The sequence below is a fragment of the Anomalospiza imberbis genome, chromosome 5 (assembly GCF_031753505.1).
Source record: "Anomalospiza imberbis isolate Cuckoo-Finch-1a 21T00152 chromosome 5, ASM3175350v1, whole genome shotgun sequence".
Taxonomy (NCBI): Eukaryota; Metazoa; Chordata; class Aves; order Passeriformes; family Viduidae; genus Anomalospiza; species Anomalospiza imberbis.
This window is the reverse complement of record NC_089685.1, coordinates 57,953,450-57,971,727: the sequence shown is the minus strand read 5'-3', so window position 1 is coordinate 57,971,727 and position 18,278 is coordinate 57,953,450. Positions and strand designations below refer to the sequence as shown.

Here is an 18,278-nt window from a genome sequence, read left to right as displayed (position 1 = left end):
GAATATGCATAACGTTGTACACGGATACCTGCTGGTGCACAACTTAAAACATCAGATCATGTGCACTACATTTCTTTAGACACCGGACTACAGTCCAATTCTGAACTGTGCTAATCTGCTTCTGTATCTCTGCACACCTCATTTCTCTTGAAATCACTGAATCTCTTGAATAATTTTAGTGGTCTCCAGGAAGATGTAACATGGGACTGTAATAGGGTGAGAGCAGCACCTCTTCCTTTCATGAGTTCTAAGAAACCTGAACTTTTACTCGTGTTTGTGGTTGGCATAAACTAGTCTAACAAGAAGGTACTAACTGAGTGTTTAGTATAATCAACCCATTATTCTTCTTTTCCTCACCTGAAATTACATGTACTGTTATAAAATAAGTGGGCTTCAGATGAGAAAAGTAGCATCTGTGGAATTTCTCTCCAAGTCCAGCAACTAACCATGATAGTAAAAACTTTATTCACATTTAGAATTACAGAGAGCCAAGAACAAGGCTTGCTAATAATCCTGCAGTATTTTAGTTCATTTGAAAGAATGTGGTTGTGGCCACATACAGTACATCTATATCTTCAGATTATGTCAAGTAATTCCTGACAAGCACCACAGCTCGCCCTGTAAATGTTACCAGTCTACCAGAAAAGAAAACATTCAGTTTTAAATCATGCCTGTTGTTGTTTTAGAAAAGGAGGCATAAATTAAATGCAGCAGACATTAATGCCAAAGATACATGTCTAGGAATACTATTACTGCTGCCTAGCAACTAGAAGGAAGGGAGTTTGAGGGGGGAATAAAGTGATGGAAGAATCTGATTTTGGCCACCCGAAACTAAAACCAGTTTGATCACAGCACTATGCCTGCTCTCAAAGGAATTTATAGAGAAAAGGGAAAGAAGAGAGACTAAGTTTTCAGGCAACTCTCCTCCAACTCTCAGTAGCATTAACATGAAGTGCTGAAGAAGTGTAGAGAGAGTAAGAGAGGCTAGACCTACACAAACATGGGTCTCTGTTAGTTAAATTTTCCTTTGATGCTTATGTACTTTTACTTAAAATACACTGCACCACAGCGTTGGTATTTTTTTTAAGGAAGCAGGTAATTAATTTAGCACTGGATAAATACTAAATTATTTTGCTTTAGACAATACTATTATTTTCTCTCAGAAAGTAGGCACTACTGCTGCTGCTCCCTCAGAACACCAAGCTCACAAACTGCCTTGGGTTCTATTCCTTTCCTAAATACATTCACAAATCTAATTTCATCTACTGCTTTTGTTACTGGTGGAAATAATGAGACCTCTCTGTTAGTCATGAACAAAGGTTCAGGTAAACATCTAAAAAGCAAGCCCAACAGAACAGATTAACTCATGCCTTATGTTTTTTGTAAATGAAGTATTTACACTTTTTTAATTTGAGGTCAGAAGTTAGCCATTTTTTTCTTATAATATCCAGACTCAGAATTTTACATGCATGTTGGCAACCTCACCACACTATTGTATGCAAGGAGTTACAATCTCTAATCATAGAGAAAACCAACCAAAGCATTCAAAGCAGTTTGGGAATTCAATTTCTTAACTGAAGATCTAATGCTCATAACTGTAATAAAAGTTATTACAGGCTAACACTATGAGAATACAAGTTTATTAAATATTGGAACACACACTGGAGAAGTGGAAAGAGTTGATGGATCTTACCTCTGTCCAAAGAGGCTTTATTTAAGACAAGAGCATCTTCAATATCGTAGCCACTGTAGCTCATCACAGCGACTGTGGCATTCTGTCCAGCAGGGAGTTTCTCAAAATCTATCAGCTCTATTGTTTTTGTTTTTACCATTGGCTTTTGTGGATAGGCCAGGAGATACATCAGAGTATCTATCCTGTTTCTTTGATTGTATCCAATAGTACCTGCATGTAAAAGAAAAAAAAAAGAAAAAAAAAAAAGCAGTGAACATTAGTGAGTTTTCTAGGAATGTTTTGGTTAAAAAGTTACCAAAATGCAAATTAATTAAAATCACATAGAAATGCTTCAAGAAAAGGGGAAAAATAATAAAAGAATTCAAACCAAAACAATTTTACATTATTATATTTAAATAAATACATAAGTAGTTTCTTAATTTCAGCTCCCAGAAAGAATTATTTATTTTCTCTTGAACAGAGAAAACCTAAGCATCAATATAAAAAGAACAACAACAAAAGAAATAAAAGCCATTTGAATAAATACAGATAAGATTTTTTAAATTACAACACTGAATCCTGCAAGTATGAAGTTTGCTTTTATTGTTCTCATAGCCACTGGGTTTGGATTTTTTTGTGGAGTTCAACTTTTGTTTCAGAAACCTGATCCAAAATTTCATGAGAATCAACAGCAAGACTATCAGTGAGTTCAAGAGAAACTGTGGATCAAGCTCTTCATTCTCAATAACATATTTCCTTCCTTTTTTGAACAATAATTAGCTCAACAGCAGCCTGTGTTAGAATGGGACAAAGTATTAACAAAGCATACCACTAGCTGCAGCCAAGAGTGATTTACTTTCTAAAATTAGAAGCACCATTGATAGAAAGACTACAGTAGAAGTCCACTTCAATATTTGTCTTTTTAGATGAAATTAATTTTAAATTTACAGTTCAGAATTCAACCCTTTGTATAGACCTCCCAGCTTGAGACTGAAATTTTTGGCCCTGTCCCATCAGAATGCCAAAGTGTCTCCTGAAATCTGAGGAAAAAATAATTAAGACCCAGCAGGGAAACAAACTGTTGTGCAGCAGAACAAAAGTCAAGGCAATCATATGTTATTGGAGTTTGCTGTTCCAGGACTATGCTATGTCTCTAAGCAATTAAGAAATTACAGTCTGAAAAGTTAACACCGATTTAAACTTTTAAGTGCTAAACATTCTGCAGTATTTTGTCCTTAAGATGCAAGTCTTTCAAAACTTTTCCATTTTGTCCTGCAGTATCAGAGCCTGGCTGCTTTCTTGGAAAGGTCAAGGCAGTCAGTGTTCAAGGAAGATTTCACACGGCCAGGAAGCACATCTGAACACAAACCTGCTCACTGGGGAGGTCAGCTTCACAAATTACATGCATCTACTTGAAATTCCCATTTACATAAAGTGTCTAGAAAATCAAACTCTAAAACCAGGCATTTCCAAACACCTATCCTGTGCTTGGCACTAGGCTCACTCTCCTGAACTACAAGCAGGTCTACCCTTCCCAAGGACAAGAATGGGGAGATAGTTCAACAGCTACTGTCTGAAAATGGACTGTTACAGCTGGCCTGGACTTTCCCAGGTTCTAGAAAGCAGATTCAATGACACAGGCACAGAATTTTCAAACGACAAGAAAAATCTGGTAGACTTGACAGGCTTGTCTCTTGCTTTAAAGAAGATGTCTTTTTTTCTTTTTCTTGTATAAGGAAATGAATCATCTTTGAACAGTATTTTTTGTCTCCAGTAAGACACAACCTGGTAAGGCCTGGACTCCTCAAGACTGAAGACCTTTGCAGTCCCACCCTGCAAGGCCCACCACCTGAAGGTCCCCTGTTTCTGATATACCCTGAGATTTCAGTTAGACATTGTTCCCATTGTATTTTGACTCAAATCCCCTGGTTTTCCCAGTATACAGATAGGAAAATATACTTCCAAATTAAAAACTTAAGAGGTTTAGAACATTATTCCCCTCTGCATCTAGAATTTGTGTGCTTTCAGGATAGGTTGCAGTGAAGTTCAGCTTAAATGTTTCACAGATAGGTATATTTTCCTGATGTTGAGAGAAATCTTTCCAAGAGAAAGTCATGCCAAACTTAACTTTCAAATTGCTTGCAATTTTTTTTCTCCTCTGATATGCTTATACACTATACCTGCTATGGTTCACTGGTTAGGGATGCTAAGACAGGATGAAGTCTGGAGCACCAGTTTTATCTTTTACACTTTAAGGGTGTCCTTTATACTCCAGTAAAAATCTGTGTAACTCCCCAATATATCAGAGATTTCAGATGACACTTTAACATACTTCAGGTAACACAAATTATTTTTCTTCAGGTGTTTCATGTATTTCAAAACTGGCATTTTTATCAGAAGTTCAGATAAGCCTAACAGAACTGCTACTGTCTGGGAGCCAGAAGCAACTGACATTACTGAGATTCTGAGCTTCAATAATGAATTATATTCAGGCTGTTCTTCAGGAGATGAATGCTGTATCAAATGGAAAACATATACATATATATCAATGACAGATATCCTAGCAGGAAAGAAACTGGTTAAAGAGTGATTCCAGAGCACAAATTACATAAATTAGCCAAAAAATATGCCACGTATCAGCAATATTATTCCTAATTTCTAGGATTTAATGGTTATACAAATAATCCTTTCTCTAAACTGGGCTAACAAACCACAGCCTGAAACCACAATCTGCTTATTTAAAATAAAGCAGCAGCTCCCTTCAGAGGACTGGTATGTTGGGACGAGCCCTCTGTGTGGGCGCTGAAATGAAGGAAGTCACTAGCTTTATTTCTGTTTTCTCTCTGAAAGAACAGAGTCCTTGTTTGCTCCAGCCAAACAACCAAGCAAAAGTAAAGTATAATTAAAGTTCACCATAACAAACCCTGCTCACAATGACTCGCATTTATAATTATCCCACCAGCAAGAACCAATTTTTTTCATTGGTAATTAGCCCTGGTTAAAGCAAAACACACAAGGTTGACCTGGATACAACAAAGATCATTTTCTTGCTTTTCTCAGTGCTTGATATATTGTGAATGCACGTGTGCATTCTTTCCTTTTTTTTCCTGTTTCCTGACAGTTTTTTTCCTTCTTTTTAAGTATGATTTGAGTATCCTTTAGTGTGAAATAATCACTACAAAAGCACTATCTACTGATATTTAGCATAAATGAGGCATTGTTATTCTGATGCTGAAAGTTTTGAGAACTCACCAGAACAAAGCATTAATCCAATTCTCTGGTGTATCACTTACAACAACATTAAACTGTACAATCTAAATTAACAAGGATACAGAAATCAATCTACTTGAGCCAAAAGGGCTTTTACTGCACATGTCAAGAAAAGAATTGCTGTAGTTCTGTATTTCCCCTGTTTTCTCCGTGGATTTTCTGTGATGCTGTCCTTTTATATGAGCACAAAGCAAGAGAGGAAGAAGTACAGATTTTAAATGCTGCAATAAACCTTTTGGAGGGGGCTCCGACTCAGCTCAGACAGACTGTCACAGTACATGCATTAAGTGATCTGGATGTTAGGTGTTAGAAATACTCCTTTCACAGTAGAAAGATTAAAGAGTGGGTTAAAAAGACTATGGGTAAAATACGCGTGTGTGGGGAAGCTCATTTCTGCCTCAGCACTTCTGTGCCTACTACCAAGGAGAGGAGAGGTGTCAAAACGAGGTCGTGTTGCAGAGCACAGACACTCCTCAAAGAGCAGTGGCAGAACAGAACTGCAGCCACAGCACACCCAGATCCAGCTGTGATGACCAGGAACAGCTGGTTTTGTTTTGAGGTTTGTTTAGATTCTGTGCCCCTAGGCTAGCTGTACAAAATTTGGGAGGACTCTGGCTCTCAGTCCACCAAAGAGCTTTCACAACTGTCAAAACCCCCCAGCACTCAGTTCCTTGAAGCATATTTATCTTCTCAACTTAATTTTAACACATTCAGCTGGCTGCAGTACACGGCAGAGCAGAATATAAAGGGCTTTGCTACTTCACAGAAGCAAAGCAGAAAGTACATGATACATTAACAGGCTTCTTTTGTAATATCAAAGTTTTTGCTTCATTATAAGCTTCTACAACAAAGCTCTCACCCACCTATGTCTGTCCCCTCAAATACTTCCTTTTCTTTCAGAGGTTAAAGTAATAATCAGCACTCAAACCCTCCTTTTCTTAGTCAAGACTTGTGTTATGTCATTTGGGTTGAAGCTGCAGTGCATAGTCGTACTGTGAGTGTACAGCTTGCTTTGTGTACCCACACCGTCACTTACACAGCAGCACATGTGCACGTGCAATATGGGGGATTACTGGCAGGAAAACTGGATTTTTTCATTCTTCAAATTAGGCTTTTACACAGTCACAGATGTACAACGTGTAAAACTGACTAGGGTTTTATGTCTTATTGGAATTTAAAAGCTCAGTTTAGAACTATTTCTCTAACTGTAGAAGCCTTTGATCCTCTTAAGCATTATTTTACTAACACATGAAATGCAAACATTTCATTTGTTTGCAATTGAAAAACAAATTGCAAACAGTTGTAGCTTAAAATCTCAGAAGTACTTAAGATGAAAATACGAGAGTCTTGTATTTTCATCTTAAGTACTTCTGAGATTTTAAGCTACAACTGTTAACCTTGCACTGAAATGTCAACATTCAACTGAGGTTTTTGCAGCTGCTGTTGTATTTACTACCTAACTTCCTCCCAGTCTTACAGTTCAACCTGCAACACATGGTAAATAATCTATGCCAAAAGTGAGGGGTTTTATTTTAATTTAATTTTACTGAAATCCAGTTTGGTCATTAAGTGCAGCTCTAGTCCTCCAACAAGATGATTCATCTACCCCTGAAAGGGAGGTTTCAGGACATGTAATGCTCTCCAGAAGAAACATTACTATTTTAGGACTCAATACTTGTCAGGAACACTGAATTACAGACCTCATTCCCATCTCTGATGTTGACTCTCCACTTCCTTGTGCTTTCACACCTTTCCTTAGCTTGATCCTGCTTAAAAAAGAGACTTAAAAAAGAAAAGACTGTCCAAAGCTGCTGGCACAGCCCTGTGATGTGGCCAGAGGGGGTGGGTCAGTGTCGACAAGCACAAGGCTCTCCTCTCCCAGCCTGAACCCCGGGCTCCCTTCACCACTCCAGGTTTTGACAATCGAGGGAGTGACATAGAGGACTTGGACATGAGACTTTCCCCATGGCAGTGTTGGATGAGGAGCTGCTCTGCAATTTCCATATGGAGAAAGAAAGCAATAAAGGTGGATGGTAACTTAAAGGTTGGGGTTTGAAGTACTACATCACATCTCTTCACAAAAATAAACAGAAGAAATGTATGTGCAATGTTTCAGGAATACCCTCTAGGTCTCATCTGATCAGTGAGTGTAGAGAAAAATAATCTCTGCCCCTACATATTGCCACATATGGTGGCTTTTTTTAAAGCACTTATTACAAAAAGCTTCAGGTGTTTGCAGGTACTTCAGACAGAGCAAAATAAAGCTCAAGTCATGTGCCAACTTTTAAGATTTACTTTTATCTAGCTGCTTATTGTTTGAGTCAGGTGTTTTGTCATAACAAACTGAAACAAAGGCTTTTTTTATTGCTCAAGATATTCAATGGCTTTTGTGTTCCTAGCGTCAGCAGGAACGTCAGAGGATTGTATCCAAGGAGCTAAATGTGCAAGACCTAGGGTCAAAGCAGCTGAATACACCAACCTCAGAAAACACAGACAATGAATTGCAAATGACACTCAAAACAAAACGGGGAAAAAAACCTTCACACAGAAAACTACAAAAGAACTCCACAGATACTGAATTGGCTTTCTGTACACACTGATCCTGCTTAACTGTGTGTGGTAACTAACCAAACCTTCTGAGACTAATAGTCATAAAATAGAGACTCAGGGGTGGGGGAAAGATAATGGGATGGGGGAGAACAGTAAGGAAAAAGATTGCATTGCTCCTCTTTCCACCCACCCACACTTTTTTTTTTTTTTTAATTTAAATAGAGAACATGCATCTTGCTATTTTCTGTTTTCATGTGCTCAACATGATGGTTCAGCACAAGGCAGTTACTTTGCTATTAATTCTGCTGGAGAAGGCTCACAAAAGCTGTAGTGTTTAAGCTTTGAACACACAGCACAAAATAAATATTTTAGTAAACCTAACTGAAGTGGCAGTTCCTTCATGAGACAGAGTTGTGCTACTGTAGCTCCCAGCTTGCAAGCAAGCCATCAAAACAAGCCATGAGACCAGCCTGTAGAGCACCAGTGTGAATGCAGCTGTCTGAATTGATGTATGACTGCTCAGGCTCCTCTGCCTTGATCACAGGCCATAGACTTGGACACTTCAATGCTGGTTTCACTGAGTATTAACAAAAGGATCAGAACTTAACTGCAGCAAATTTACAAAACAGTTGGGTTTTAATGACCAGATATGACACTGTCAAATTAAATAATAAGTAATCAGAAAATTAATTTTGTTTCAGTGCTCGCCCTCTTAATCTGAAACAGCAAAAGCAAAAAATCTAAACTATGGCTGTGGAAAGCGTTCAAATTACTAATCAGTCTCACACTTGATTCTTCTTATTCTCTGAAGTCAATGTTAACTATTGATATATTTAAGACACTTACTCAACCAGTCAAAGAAATGCTCCTCAATCTGTGCTCCATCTCTCTTTGTGAGAACACTTTTTAACTCTCTTTTGTCTGGAAACCCACAGAATATTGCAGCATAAAGAGAAGTAAAAACCCGCTCTGCCAATCCTGCAGATATGCTGAAATGCTGGAAGTCATGATAATTTCCAATAAAACCAATAGAAAATGAAAAAGTGTCCCAGTTTATTAAAATTTTCTTTCAAGTATTAAGAACTGCAGATATAGTCTTCATTAAGTAAAACTGACTGGTACTTTTCTCACATTAATCTTTCCAAATTTCAGAGGTAAACTCTTTCTTTTCTCAAAGCTAAAGAAGTGCACTTTTACTTTTACTAGCAAAGCTTTTATGTGAATCAGGAAAGAAAGAATTTTTGTTTATCACTTTTGCTACATAGCTTCAAAAACTACATAACATTTCAAAGAGGAATAAAAGGTGAAGTCTTACCCATGGCTTGTTTCCCCATGGCACACTGGTAAGTATTCCTTGGGGACTGGTTGTGGTGAGGATATGGAATCAGCCCAGCACAGACACCCAGAAGGGTGAAAGGCTCAATCTCCAAATGGGTTGTATCTCTTAAAAGAAAGAAAGAGTACCAATTATGGCAGGCTTGTGAACAATTTCAGTAGAATTTATTTAATTCAGCAGTATCTCATAACACTTCAAAATCTATTCTGTTCAAGAGAATGTAAGTCAGTAGGACCTCAAAACATGGATTCACGAAAGGATTTTGATTTTTATTACAAAAACCCAACAACTTTCTTTTGGTTGTAAGTGTTTCCACATGAAAAGAAATGAAGGAGAAATAAATCAGGGTTTATGAAATTCCATAATGGAGGAAAAGCCTCCAGATAATGACAACCTGAGGGAGGCTCAGTAAGACAATAAAACATCAGTTTATACAGTAAGACCCAAAATGCCTTAAGGAATGTCTTCTCAAGTAATGAGAGCACTCTGCATCAAATTACTAATCTCAGAGATCCAGAAATCCACTGGGGAGATGGAAAAGGGAAGAGCACGACAGATTCAGGTATTAAAATAAACTGTTTTAGTTTTCCAAGGTCAGCTATATCAGTTAAGGAGAAAACATCTGTCTCCAAACCAGCTCCACTGCCTACACAGATCCTACTACCCTGTGAACTATTCCAGAGTGCTAATGGGAGACCTTCACACTTTACAGGGCAGTTCAATTTCTGCAGGTCAAAAATGCCACTGCCATAACCAGGCCCAAGAAAGGAAAGGCAACTTCATGAGTTTGAAAAGCAGAGTTACAAATGTGTAAGAAGAAACTGAATGCATTAGAGTCAAATACTCCAAAGAAAACCCCCCTAGTTGGATTGGAAAGATAAAGAGAGGATACTGCAGCTAAAAGAAGCCTATATTATCTGGGATACTCCAGATAGTGGGTTGTATCAGTGGCATTACCAGAACAAGTTGTACCAACATGGTCACACCGTTTAAAATGCAAGATGATCATCTGGGGAAAGGGGGTACACAACTCAGCTATTCAGGATGTAGGGAGGATCATTACCAAACACAAGGAGCAATGTGCTCATATGATGCAAGCTCAGATACTTATGGCACTGTTAGCACTGAAGCCAAACTCAAAACAATTGATGGACAGTACAAGAAACTTCTGCGCTTCCTTGGAGTTGCTGAGGAGTCCTTTCCTCACACTGGTCCACTGGAAGTTCACCTTCTCCTCCACGTTTAGACTAAACAATGATTTCATGTGATACATTCCCATTAACCTTCCTAGCTGAGTCAGTTGTCCCGTAACTTAAATTTTCAGCTCTGGTGCTTTGTGGAAGTTATTTAATTTTGGCACAAATGACAGCAATTGTGTGCGCTCTTCTTTGCTCCTGTATACAAAACTCAATCAAGAACATGCAAGAGTAATCTCTTAAAGTGATAAAGTCTTCAAAAGCCTGGGTAGGAGCAATGCAATTTAATTAGCAGAGTTAATACATTACATTTAGCAAAGGTTAAAGATAATTGAAGAGCTCACCCAGCTCTTCTGAAATCAATGATGTATTTCTATTAGCTTGCAGGAGTACTTGACCAGGACAGATTATTTAGAAAAAGAATTTTCTGCATAAATCTACTGATCAAACATTCACAGAGATTAACTTCTAGCATTTCATATTCAGGCTTCAGTTTACAGGATATTGTCAGAGAAACATCAAAAAACAGTAAAAAGATAGGAAGACTTAAAAATTTAAAAGAATCCTTCCTTTAATGTGGGCTCTTTAATCACAGTCAGAAGACAAGAATAAAAAAAAATTGCAGCAGGTCCTTCAAATATGTGGAAAACATAACAGATCTGGAAATCTCTCTGAATTAAAATCACTTATCAAAAATGGTTTTAAGATGCGTGGTAAAGAATACACAGAATGATGCTGACATTTTTATTGGGGCTTATTATACATCCAAAAGTCAAAGGGAAGGTCTCCTTCCAGCACTCCACTTACTGTAAGGTGGGTGTCTAGGGTTCCTTTATAGCCAGAAAAGAAATTTCCAAACAATCATGATATGCTAAAATAATCAAATAACATGTGGAACCATTTGCCTTCTGGATACCTATTGGATAAGGTTATTTATGATGAGCAGCCCAATGATCAGAACAAAGAAAAGAGCCACATCCAGAGAAAGAAAGGCGATACCTTTAAGTATGTAATATTTTTGAGAGTTAGTAGCAGAAACAGCTCTCCCAAAATCTCAACCATTTTTTGTAACTTCCCAGGGATAACTTAGGATGTGTGCAGACAGATTTCTCTCTTTAGCTTTCATCTGGAGTAGTTTCAACCATTAGCAAGGGAGCAATGTGTACATGTGAAAACAGTAACATTATTTATATGTTTGGATTTCAGAGAGTTACCCTATGAAAGTTTTTCCTGTACCAGTTACTGAATGCATACTTACTTATTGATTGTATTTTCATAAAGGGCAATGTTACAGTCATTTTCTTCATTCACATCCAAATATTCGACGAGGCCTTCATGCAAGAAGTCTTCAAAATTCCTATAGATAAATTCAAAATTACACTAGAAGTACTGACTTTATATTTCTGCAAACATAAAATACTTAGTACACATAATAAAGGAATGCAACATGTAAAGCTAAACCAGACAAATTCTTTCACATGTAAAGTTCTGTGCATATTACATATTGAAGAAAAATGTGGTTTTAAATTAATCCTGTTGCCCATTCACTGCTTCACAGTCTGACAGATGAATGTCACTTACTTGAACAACTAAATAAAATTTTCCCATATGTACTCATCATCACTGTAAATGTAGGCAAATATAAGGATAATCACACGTGTTTTTATGATAGTTTTGTGAAATTTAATTAGAGCTAAATTTAAATGCCTTTGTGTTAGTGTGGGTTTTTTAAAAAATACATTAACTAAGAATCTGCAAGGACTTTCAAAAACACTGAATGTGCCCAGTTTAGGGTGGTTGATACTCCTGTGAGGTATTTGATTTTTCAGACAGGAGGATGATACTGCCTCAAACCTTCCACCTGCAGAAAGATGAGGCTGCGTGATGTATTTATTCTGTATACTCACCAAAACTCACAGCAGTAACAAAGTAAGAACACCAGCCTTAATTTGACTTTAAACAGAAAATCTCCAGTACAAAGATTATGAATTTAAACAGGAGAGCAGACTTCTCTAATTAGTTAACCCCAAGACTGTGAAATACTGACTGACTGAAGTACCTCCACACAGTATTTACTTGGTGAAGATGAATATGGACTACTTGAATTGTGTACCTGTAGCCCTGAGCCAGTTCTTCCATATGCTTGTTTGTAACTGCAGGTTTTTGCTTCTTGACAATTATGTACGGCCTGAAATTAAAAAAAAAAACAACAAAAAAAAGGAATTCTTTTAGCAAATACTTAGGCAGTATTCATTACTAAGAACCTTGCCTATGCACAACCTATTCTATAAACTGTTCTTAAAATTTATCAGCCTTTAACTAATAAAACCACATAAATAAAATCAGTAACTATTCAGACCTTAGTTTGATACAACTTAAAATGTGTATCAGAAAAATCAAGACTTAAATTTTGAGGTGAAAGCCATTTTCCCCCTTTAAAAAGTTTTACCTACAGATTTTGATTGTGTCTTTAAAAGATTTGAGATTTCTCAAACTACTAAGCTACGAACAGCATTTTGTATCGTGATTATTGCAGGGATTTTAGAGAACACTAAGTGAACAGTTTGTGCTTAAGTGTCCACATGCAAGGCTGCATTTTGCAATTGCCTACAGGCTGTAAAGTACAGGCATTTACTGTGGGTGATCTCTGATGAATCCATAAATTTCAATAGCACATGGATCTCTGAAGGCTTCCCTACCACACAAAAACACTGACACAAAGGATGGCATGCAAGAAGGAAACGTCAAGGGCTGTTGCTATTTGGACAAGTTGCTCTGATAAAGAGCAGCAAATAGCTACAAGATACTTGTGGAGTCCCCTCTGAAGTCTAAATAACTGTTAGAAGACTAATAAGCACTTTTAAATGGTTAATAGGGATATCTGAACAATTGCAGGGTGAGGGGTGCCACAAAGCAAACTTGGTAAAGCCTTGCAAATCCACATGATTTCTCTTGCTTTTATTTTAAAAATGGGAAGCTTTACTGCCAGCTCCCAAACTAAACATATTAGCCCTGACTGGAAAAGTGATTTCTCTGCCACTGAATATGGCCCTACTCAGGATCTCTTGACCAGGTATGATAAATTGATGGTTTGTGCATTTACTACTTTAGAGCCCCTGACATGCCTCAAATTGCATTCAACAAGCTCTGAGATTCAGTTAATGAACAAAGTAGAATGCCACCAGTAGTTGTGACTGCTGCTTTGTTGAAATGAACACAGAATATGCACACAGCCAGTCAATCCTAAAATAAGTATATATTCATTAACCCATTCTGCCTCTCCCAGCCTCTGCTTATTTTGACAGGGCTATTTAAGGAGAAAAGAGATGCTCAAGTCTTACTGAATTTACTTAAATCTCTTCCTGTGAAAGTCTTAGCCCAGTGCATAGAAGTTTATAGCCAGTTCAGCAGTGTGGTAATTCCGATGAGAAGTTTACCTGCACAATCTCCCTCCATCAGAGGAAATGTAGACACATCTGTCAGACAGGTTTGTGGAGATGGAAACGAATTCGTTGATATAACCAGCGCGACGCAAGATCCGAAAGGTGTTGACTAATTTCTGGTGATCACGTATGACACCAAGGATGTTACCTGGTCAGAGAGAGAATAAATACCTCTTTGCACATCCAAAACTATTTACGAATTCTCATCACGTGTGGCATGCGTAGAAGTACTTCCTGCTTCTTGTAAATAATAAGTTGTTGTAAAATCTCCTTTCTCTAACATGAAGAAGACCACCTCTTTTTTCCTCTCAATTCAAAGTTGTCAGAATTTCACAAGTCTTTTACCTGCATGCTTCCAAACAGCCCAAGAAACCAAATGGTGTGGTTCTTCCAGCTTTCTTCAAGTACGTTTCTGCTGAGGGGCCCATTCATCAGTTGGTGCACAAGTTAACAACTCTGAAGTCAGCAATTTCAGCTCTACTGAAATGGATTCAAGGTTTCCAAAAACAGACTAAGGAACGGCTCTGCTGCCTTGTCAGAAATTTCAAAGTCCTGATATTTTGATGTAAGTGATCACTCACAATAGTACTAGAATTTCTCTTTTAGGTACTTAGCTCAACTCAGCTAACTTAGCAGGGCACTTCAGCTCATACTTAAAATATTCTGATGCATGATGAACAAACAAGAGAGTAAAACTCATTTAAAGAGTCACCTGACTAAATTTTAATATATAAAATTTATATTAAAAAAAAATTTCAATATATAAAATAAACATCTATGCTCACATTTTAAAACTTTAAAGGAGAAGACAAAGGATGATCATTTAGGGAGTTTTTAAGACAACAGAAGGGTCTTTACAGCTTAAAGAATTTGTATTTAACAGACTATGTGCCTTCTTAAGTCATAAGTTTAAATCAGGATCAAGTCAGCTCTCCAAAAGTTGGAATTTTTTATGGATTAAACCCACAAACCAGTGGATTGAACAGTAGCTTGGCTTGTCCCACTTAGAACTAGTTCATCCACATTTGGGAACAGACTGTCTTGTTCTGTACTCCGAAGTGAGCTTGTCAAGGAAGAGTCCAATATTTTGCCTCTGCACTCCCCTTTGGACCATAAGACAGAAGAGGGTGCATGTGGTTTCAGTGAACCTTATCTTTAACACACTGCTAGAGAAAAGCAGAGCAAAGGAATGTAGTTTGGTCAAATGTTGCTTTTATGTTACCAGGAAAAGGCAGGGTTGAAGAAGAACTGCTGCTTAATTCAAGGGTAAATGGAGAATTTACCCATGGTGACAGACATTACACATGAGTCCCTGGAAATGGATGCTACTGACAAAAGGCTGTTTTGAAATCACAGTCAAAAATGTCACTATTTTGAAATCTGATACCTGTTGTTTTAGAAACCTACAAGATCAGTTGTAAAAGAAATATGAACATGCAGATGCAAAGCAAGTGTGCCAAATCATCCCTTTAACAAGACAAGCCTGGTTTCCATGGTCTAATTTTTCTCATCACACACAAAGCAAGATGCCCCTTCAAAGGTATATTTAAAGAGAACAGCATTGCTAAACTTCACAAACAATAGTCTGATGTTTCCTTTCTGTTTTTAAAGGCTCTTTAATATATATATATATATTAATTATAATAGATATATAATATAAAATACATTTGTACACTATATATAATATATATTATAATCTATATAATAATAATATATATAAAATATATAACGATTACAGAAAACTACATGCTTTCTGTAAAGGAAGATCTGAATTTGTAAATTGATTACAATGTTACATATTACAAATTGAAGTTATTTTCTTTTAAAAGTACTTTATGAATGGCACCTCCTTTGGCCAATATCTAAAAAACAAACAGACGTCTAGTTGACTGTACATATTTTTGTGCCTATTTATGCAAGTGAGTTTAAAAACAAGGCTGAAATTTGAGAAAGCTTCAATTTCCCAGCTACACACATCTGCAGTCAGAGTTCTGAAGACACAACTTCATGAAACTAAGTGCCATCATCTGGCCCATCTACTTTCCCCAACCCTATAAAAATATTTACAGAGGAAATTATTTGCAAGTGGAAAGCAGCATCTGCTGTTGACTGTGATCCAAGAACTACTGGAGGGTTCCTGAAGCCTAGGACTCCATCAGCAACAAATCAGAGTCAAGACTGCTGAAAAGTAACATACCATTAAGAAAAACCAGGAACACGTTTGGGTATGAAAGTTCTTCACCACAGAGCAAGTTGACATCTTCAACTCCAAGATTACTGGCTAATTTTATAATTGGGCCATCTTCCATATCTGTAGTAATGTGAGTCATGAGGGCAAGGTTTTTAACCAAACCACAGGCCTAGGAAAAAACAAAAACAAAACCCACTAATTTTATCCCTTCTCTTTCTATGTGTTAACAAACATACTTGCATTTTCCTCCCCAAAGTGTATTTATGATTAACAAAAACAGATAACAAAGTGAAAGAAATTAAACAAATTAATTACTCTGAAATTTTGGAGGGAAAAAAAGGTAGAATTTTCTGTATCACACTGAAATGTAATGTTTTAGCATTTACAAGCTAATATAAAATATAGGCACTGAAATAGATTTTAAGTTAACAACCAAGTATAACCCCGTATTTCTCTCCTCAGCTACTCAGTAACATAATGGAAATACAAAATCAGTCAATTTATCAATTTTACATGTATCCTTTATGTTCTAGCACAAACATTAACATTTTTAAATGAAAAAGTATCTTACACAGTGTAACTTTATTTCAGCTGCCTAGTAAGACTAGCTCATATTGACTTATCCAGAAAGTTCCTCACCCCAGAGTATCTTTTATTAAAAAAAAACAAAAACAAAACAAAACAAAACAAAAAAAAAAAACCAAGGGAAAGAAAAGGAAAGCCAAACAAAACAAAAAGACTGTCAGAATCAATTATTTGATTGAAATATGTACAAAGATACTTTTCTTCCTCAGGCTGATGGCTAAAGAAATGTTGGTACATGTTTCCAGAAACACTGCAGGTTGATGCTGCAACTTCAAAACAGAATGTTTGCTACAGAACAACGAAGGGGGGATGGAGGGGGTTTAGGACACCTCTCTTTCTGCTCTTGCCAAAAGAGAACAAGTAGTTCCACTGCAAAAATGGGACCTGCTCATGTCACTCTCATATAGCCAAATTATTTCAGAACTGTTTCCAGATGGTCTATGCAGGAGAAAAAAGGCAATATAGTAAGGAGGACCAGGATGTAAGAAGTCACACAGGTTGTGCTACCAGGCTGAGGATAATTTATCTCTGCAGAAACCTCCTCATCAGAATTATTCCTCTGATGGAGGACCACCTGCTTCAAATTAAACAGTGCCTCCATTTGTCAGGACAAGAAACACAGAAAGCAAAATAGAAATTGCTCACCTCTCCTTCAGGAGTGTCAGAAGGGCAGAGCATGCCCCACTGAGACGGCTGTAGCGATCGAGGACCACTGACTTTCCTTGTCTTTTCAAACTGAGAAGAGATCCTGGTCATCATTCCCAGAGCAGATATGTAAGACAAGCGGGACAAGACTTGTGTCACGCCTTGCCGGTCCATCTTGAATCTCTTTAGAGACCAATTTCCCTGCAGAATAAAATTAATGTTTCAAAAGAATTTGTGCAGTTCATCCTTGTCGTGACTTTTTCCAGAGTCTAGACAGTATGGTATCTGAGGAGCTTTGCAAAACAAATGTTGCCCATTTATATAAACCAAGTTTCTCACTATCTATGTGCCTGTAAATTCTTACTTACAGCGTATCTTTATTAAGGATTAAAGAGAAGCTGAAACAAAAGGACTGCTCTTTCAGATGAGAGGATACTTTTGCTATTACATATTCCATCACAAAAATAGTCTTTTTCATCTCTCCCTCACAGGTGAGTCAATACTCAAATTTAGCTAAATTAAATTATTTTGGTTTTGTTTTGTAGATTTTTTTAGTATTTTAAAAAGAAAAAAATGTCTTGGAGTGATATAACACTTTTACAATAGATCCCACAAGCTTTCAGTTATGCCTTTTCCATGATTTGTTACTTTTGTAGGAAACACAGACATTTATGCTGGAGCAGTCTGTCATTAAAACCCTCTGTACTTTTTTGAAGTCTTTTGTTTTTGGAATCCAGAGGGAAAAGACTCGTTGATGTGTCTTCCCAGAGAAGAGTGTATGTGTGGGAGGACTAGGTCTTCCCAACTTCCATTTGGTTTACACCTAATATGACATGCAAGATCCAAGCACATCTCAGAGGTTTTGTGTTTCAGGACTGTCACAGGCACTCTCACTTTGGGGAGAACAGAGGAGCTCAGAGCATGTTCTAGGACACAAATATGTTTCCATGCCAAGCAGATTTAATAATCTCTACCGCAATATTGAAATTTGGTGCTACAATTTTGCGTCCATGACATTTACTCCATATCCAGTTCTCAGCACCTGATACAGTGGATACAGCGAGTTTCTCCCTAAAATACTATTTACTGCAGGCACCATGTTACTGGTCAGCCCAAAGATAACATTTTCCCAAGGACTGCCTTCGAATAATTCTTGAACCCATTTTGGCAAACTCAGCTCACCAATAATAACAAATAATTTGAAGCTTGCTTGCTGTACTACACCAAAACGCTTTTAGAGGGTGATTTGCTTGGCTTTTTTATTTCCACTTTTAACAGCACAATCCCATTCAGTGATCAACAGGAAGAAAACACCATCCATATGAATGGTTTTGTTATTTGCTTCTACTGGAGACTATCAAATAGTCTCAAATTTGTAATAGAAAGTGGG

At 37.2% G+C, this 18,278-nt stretch overlaps 1 protein-coding gene across 1 annotated transcript in view; it reads right to left on the bottom strand.

Annotated features, from left to right (window-relative positions):
- Positions 1-18,278, bottom strand: part of POLR3B (RNA polymerase III subunit B) — a 70,149-nt gene that overhangs the window by 25,670 nt on the left and 26,201 nt on the right. Inside the window, exons 14-20 of the mRNA XM_068191042.1 lie at positions 16,889-17,089; positions 15,665-15,827; positions 13,462-13,615; positions 12,138-12,212; positions 11,283-11,381; positions 8,808-8,935; positions 1,694-1,903 (exon numbers count right to left, since the gene is read on the bottom strand). Coding sequence (XP_068047143.1) covers positions 1,694-1,903; positions 8,808-8,935; positions 11,283-11,381; positions 12,138-12,212; positions 13,462-13,615; positions 15,665-15,827; positions 16,889-17,089 — 1,030 coding nt within the window. The remainder of the gene's footprint in view (positions 1-1,693; positions 1,904-8,807; positions 8,936-11,282; positions 11,382-12,137; positions 12,213-13,461; positions 13,616-15,664; positions 15,828-16,888; positions 17,090-18,278) is intronic.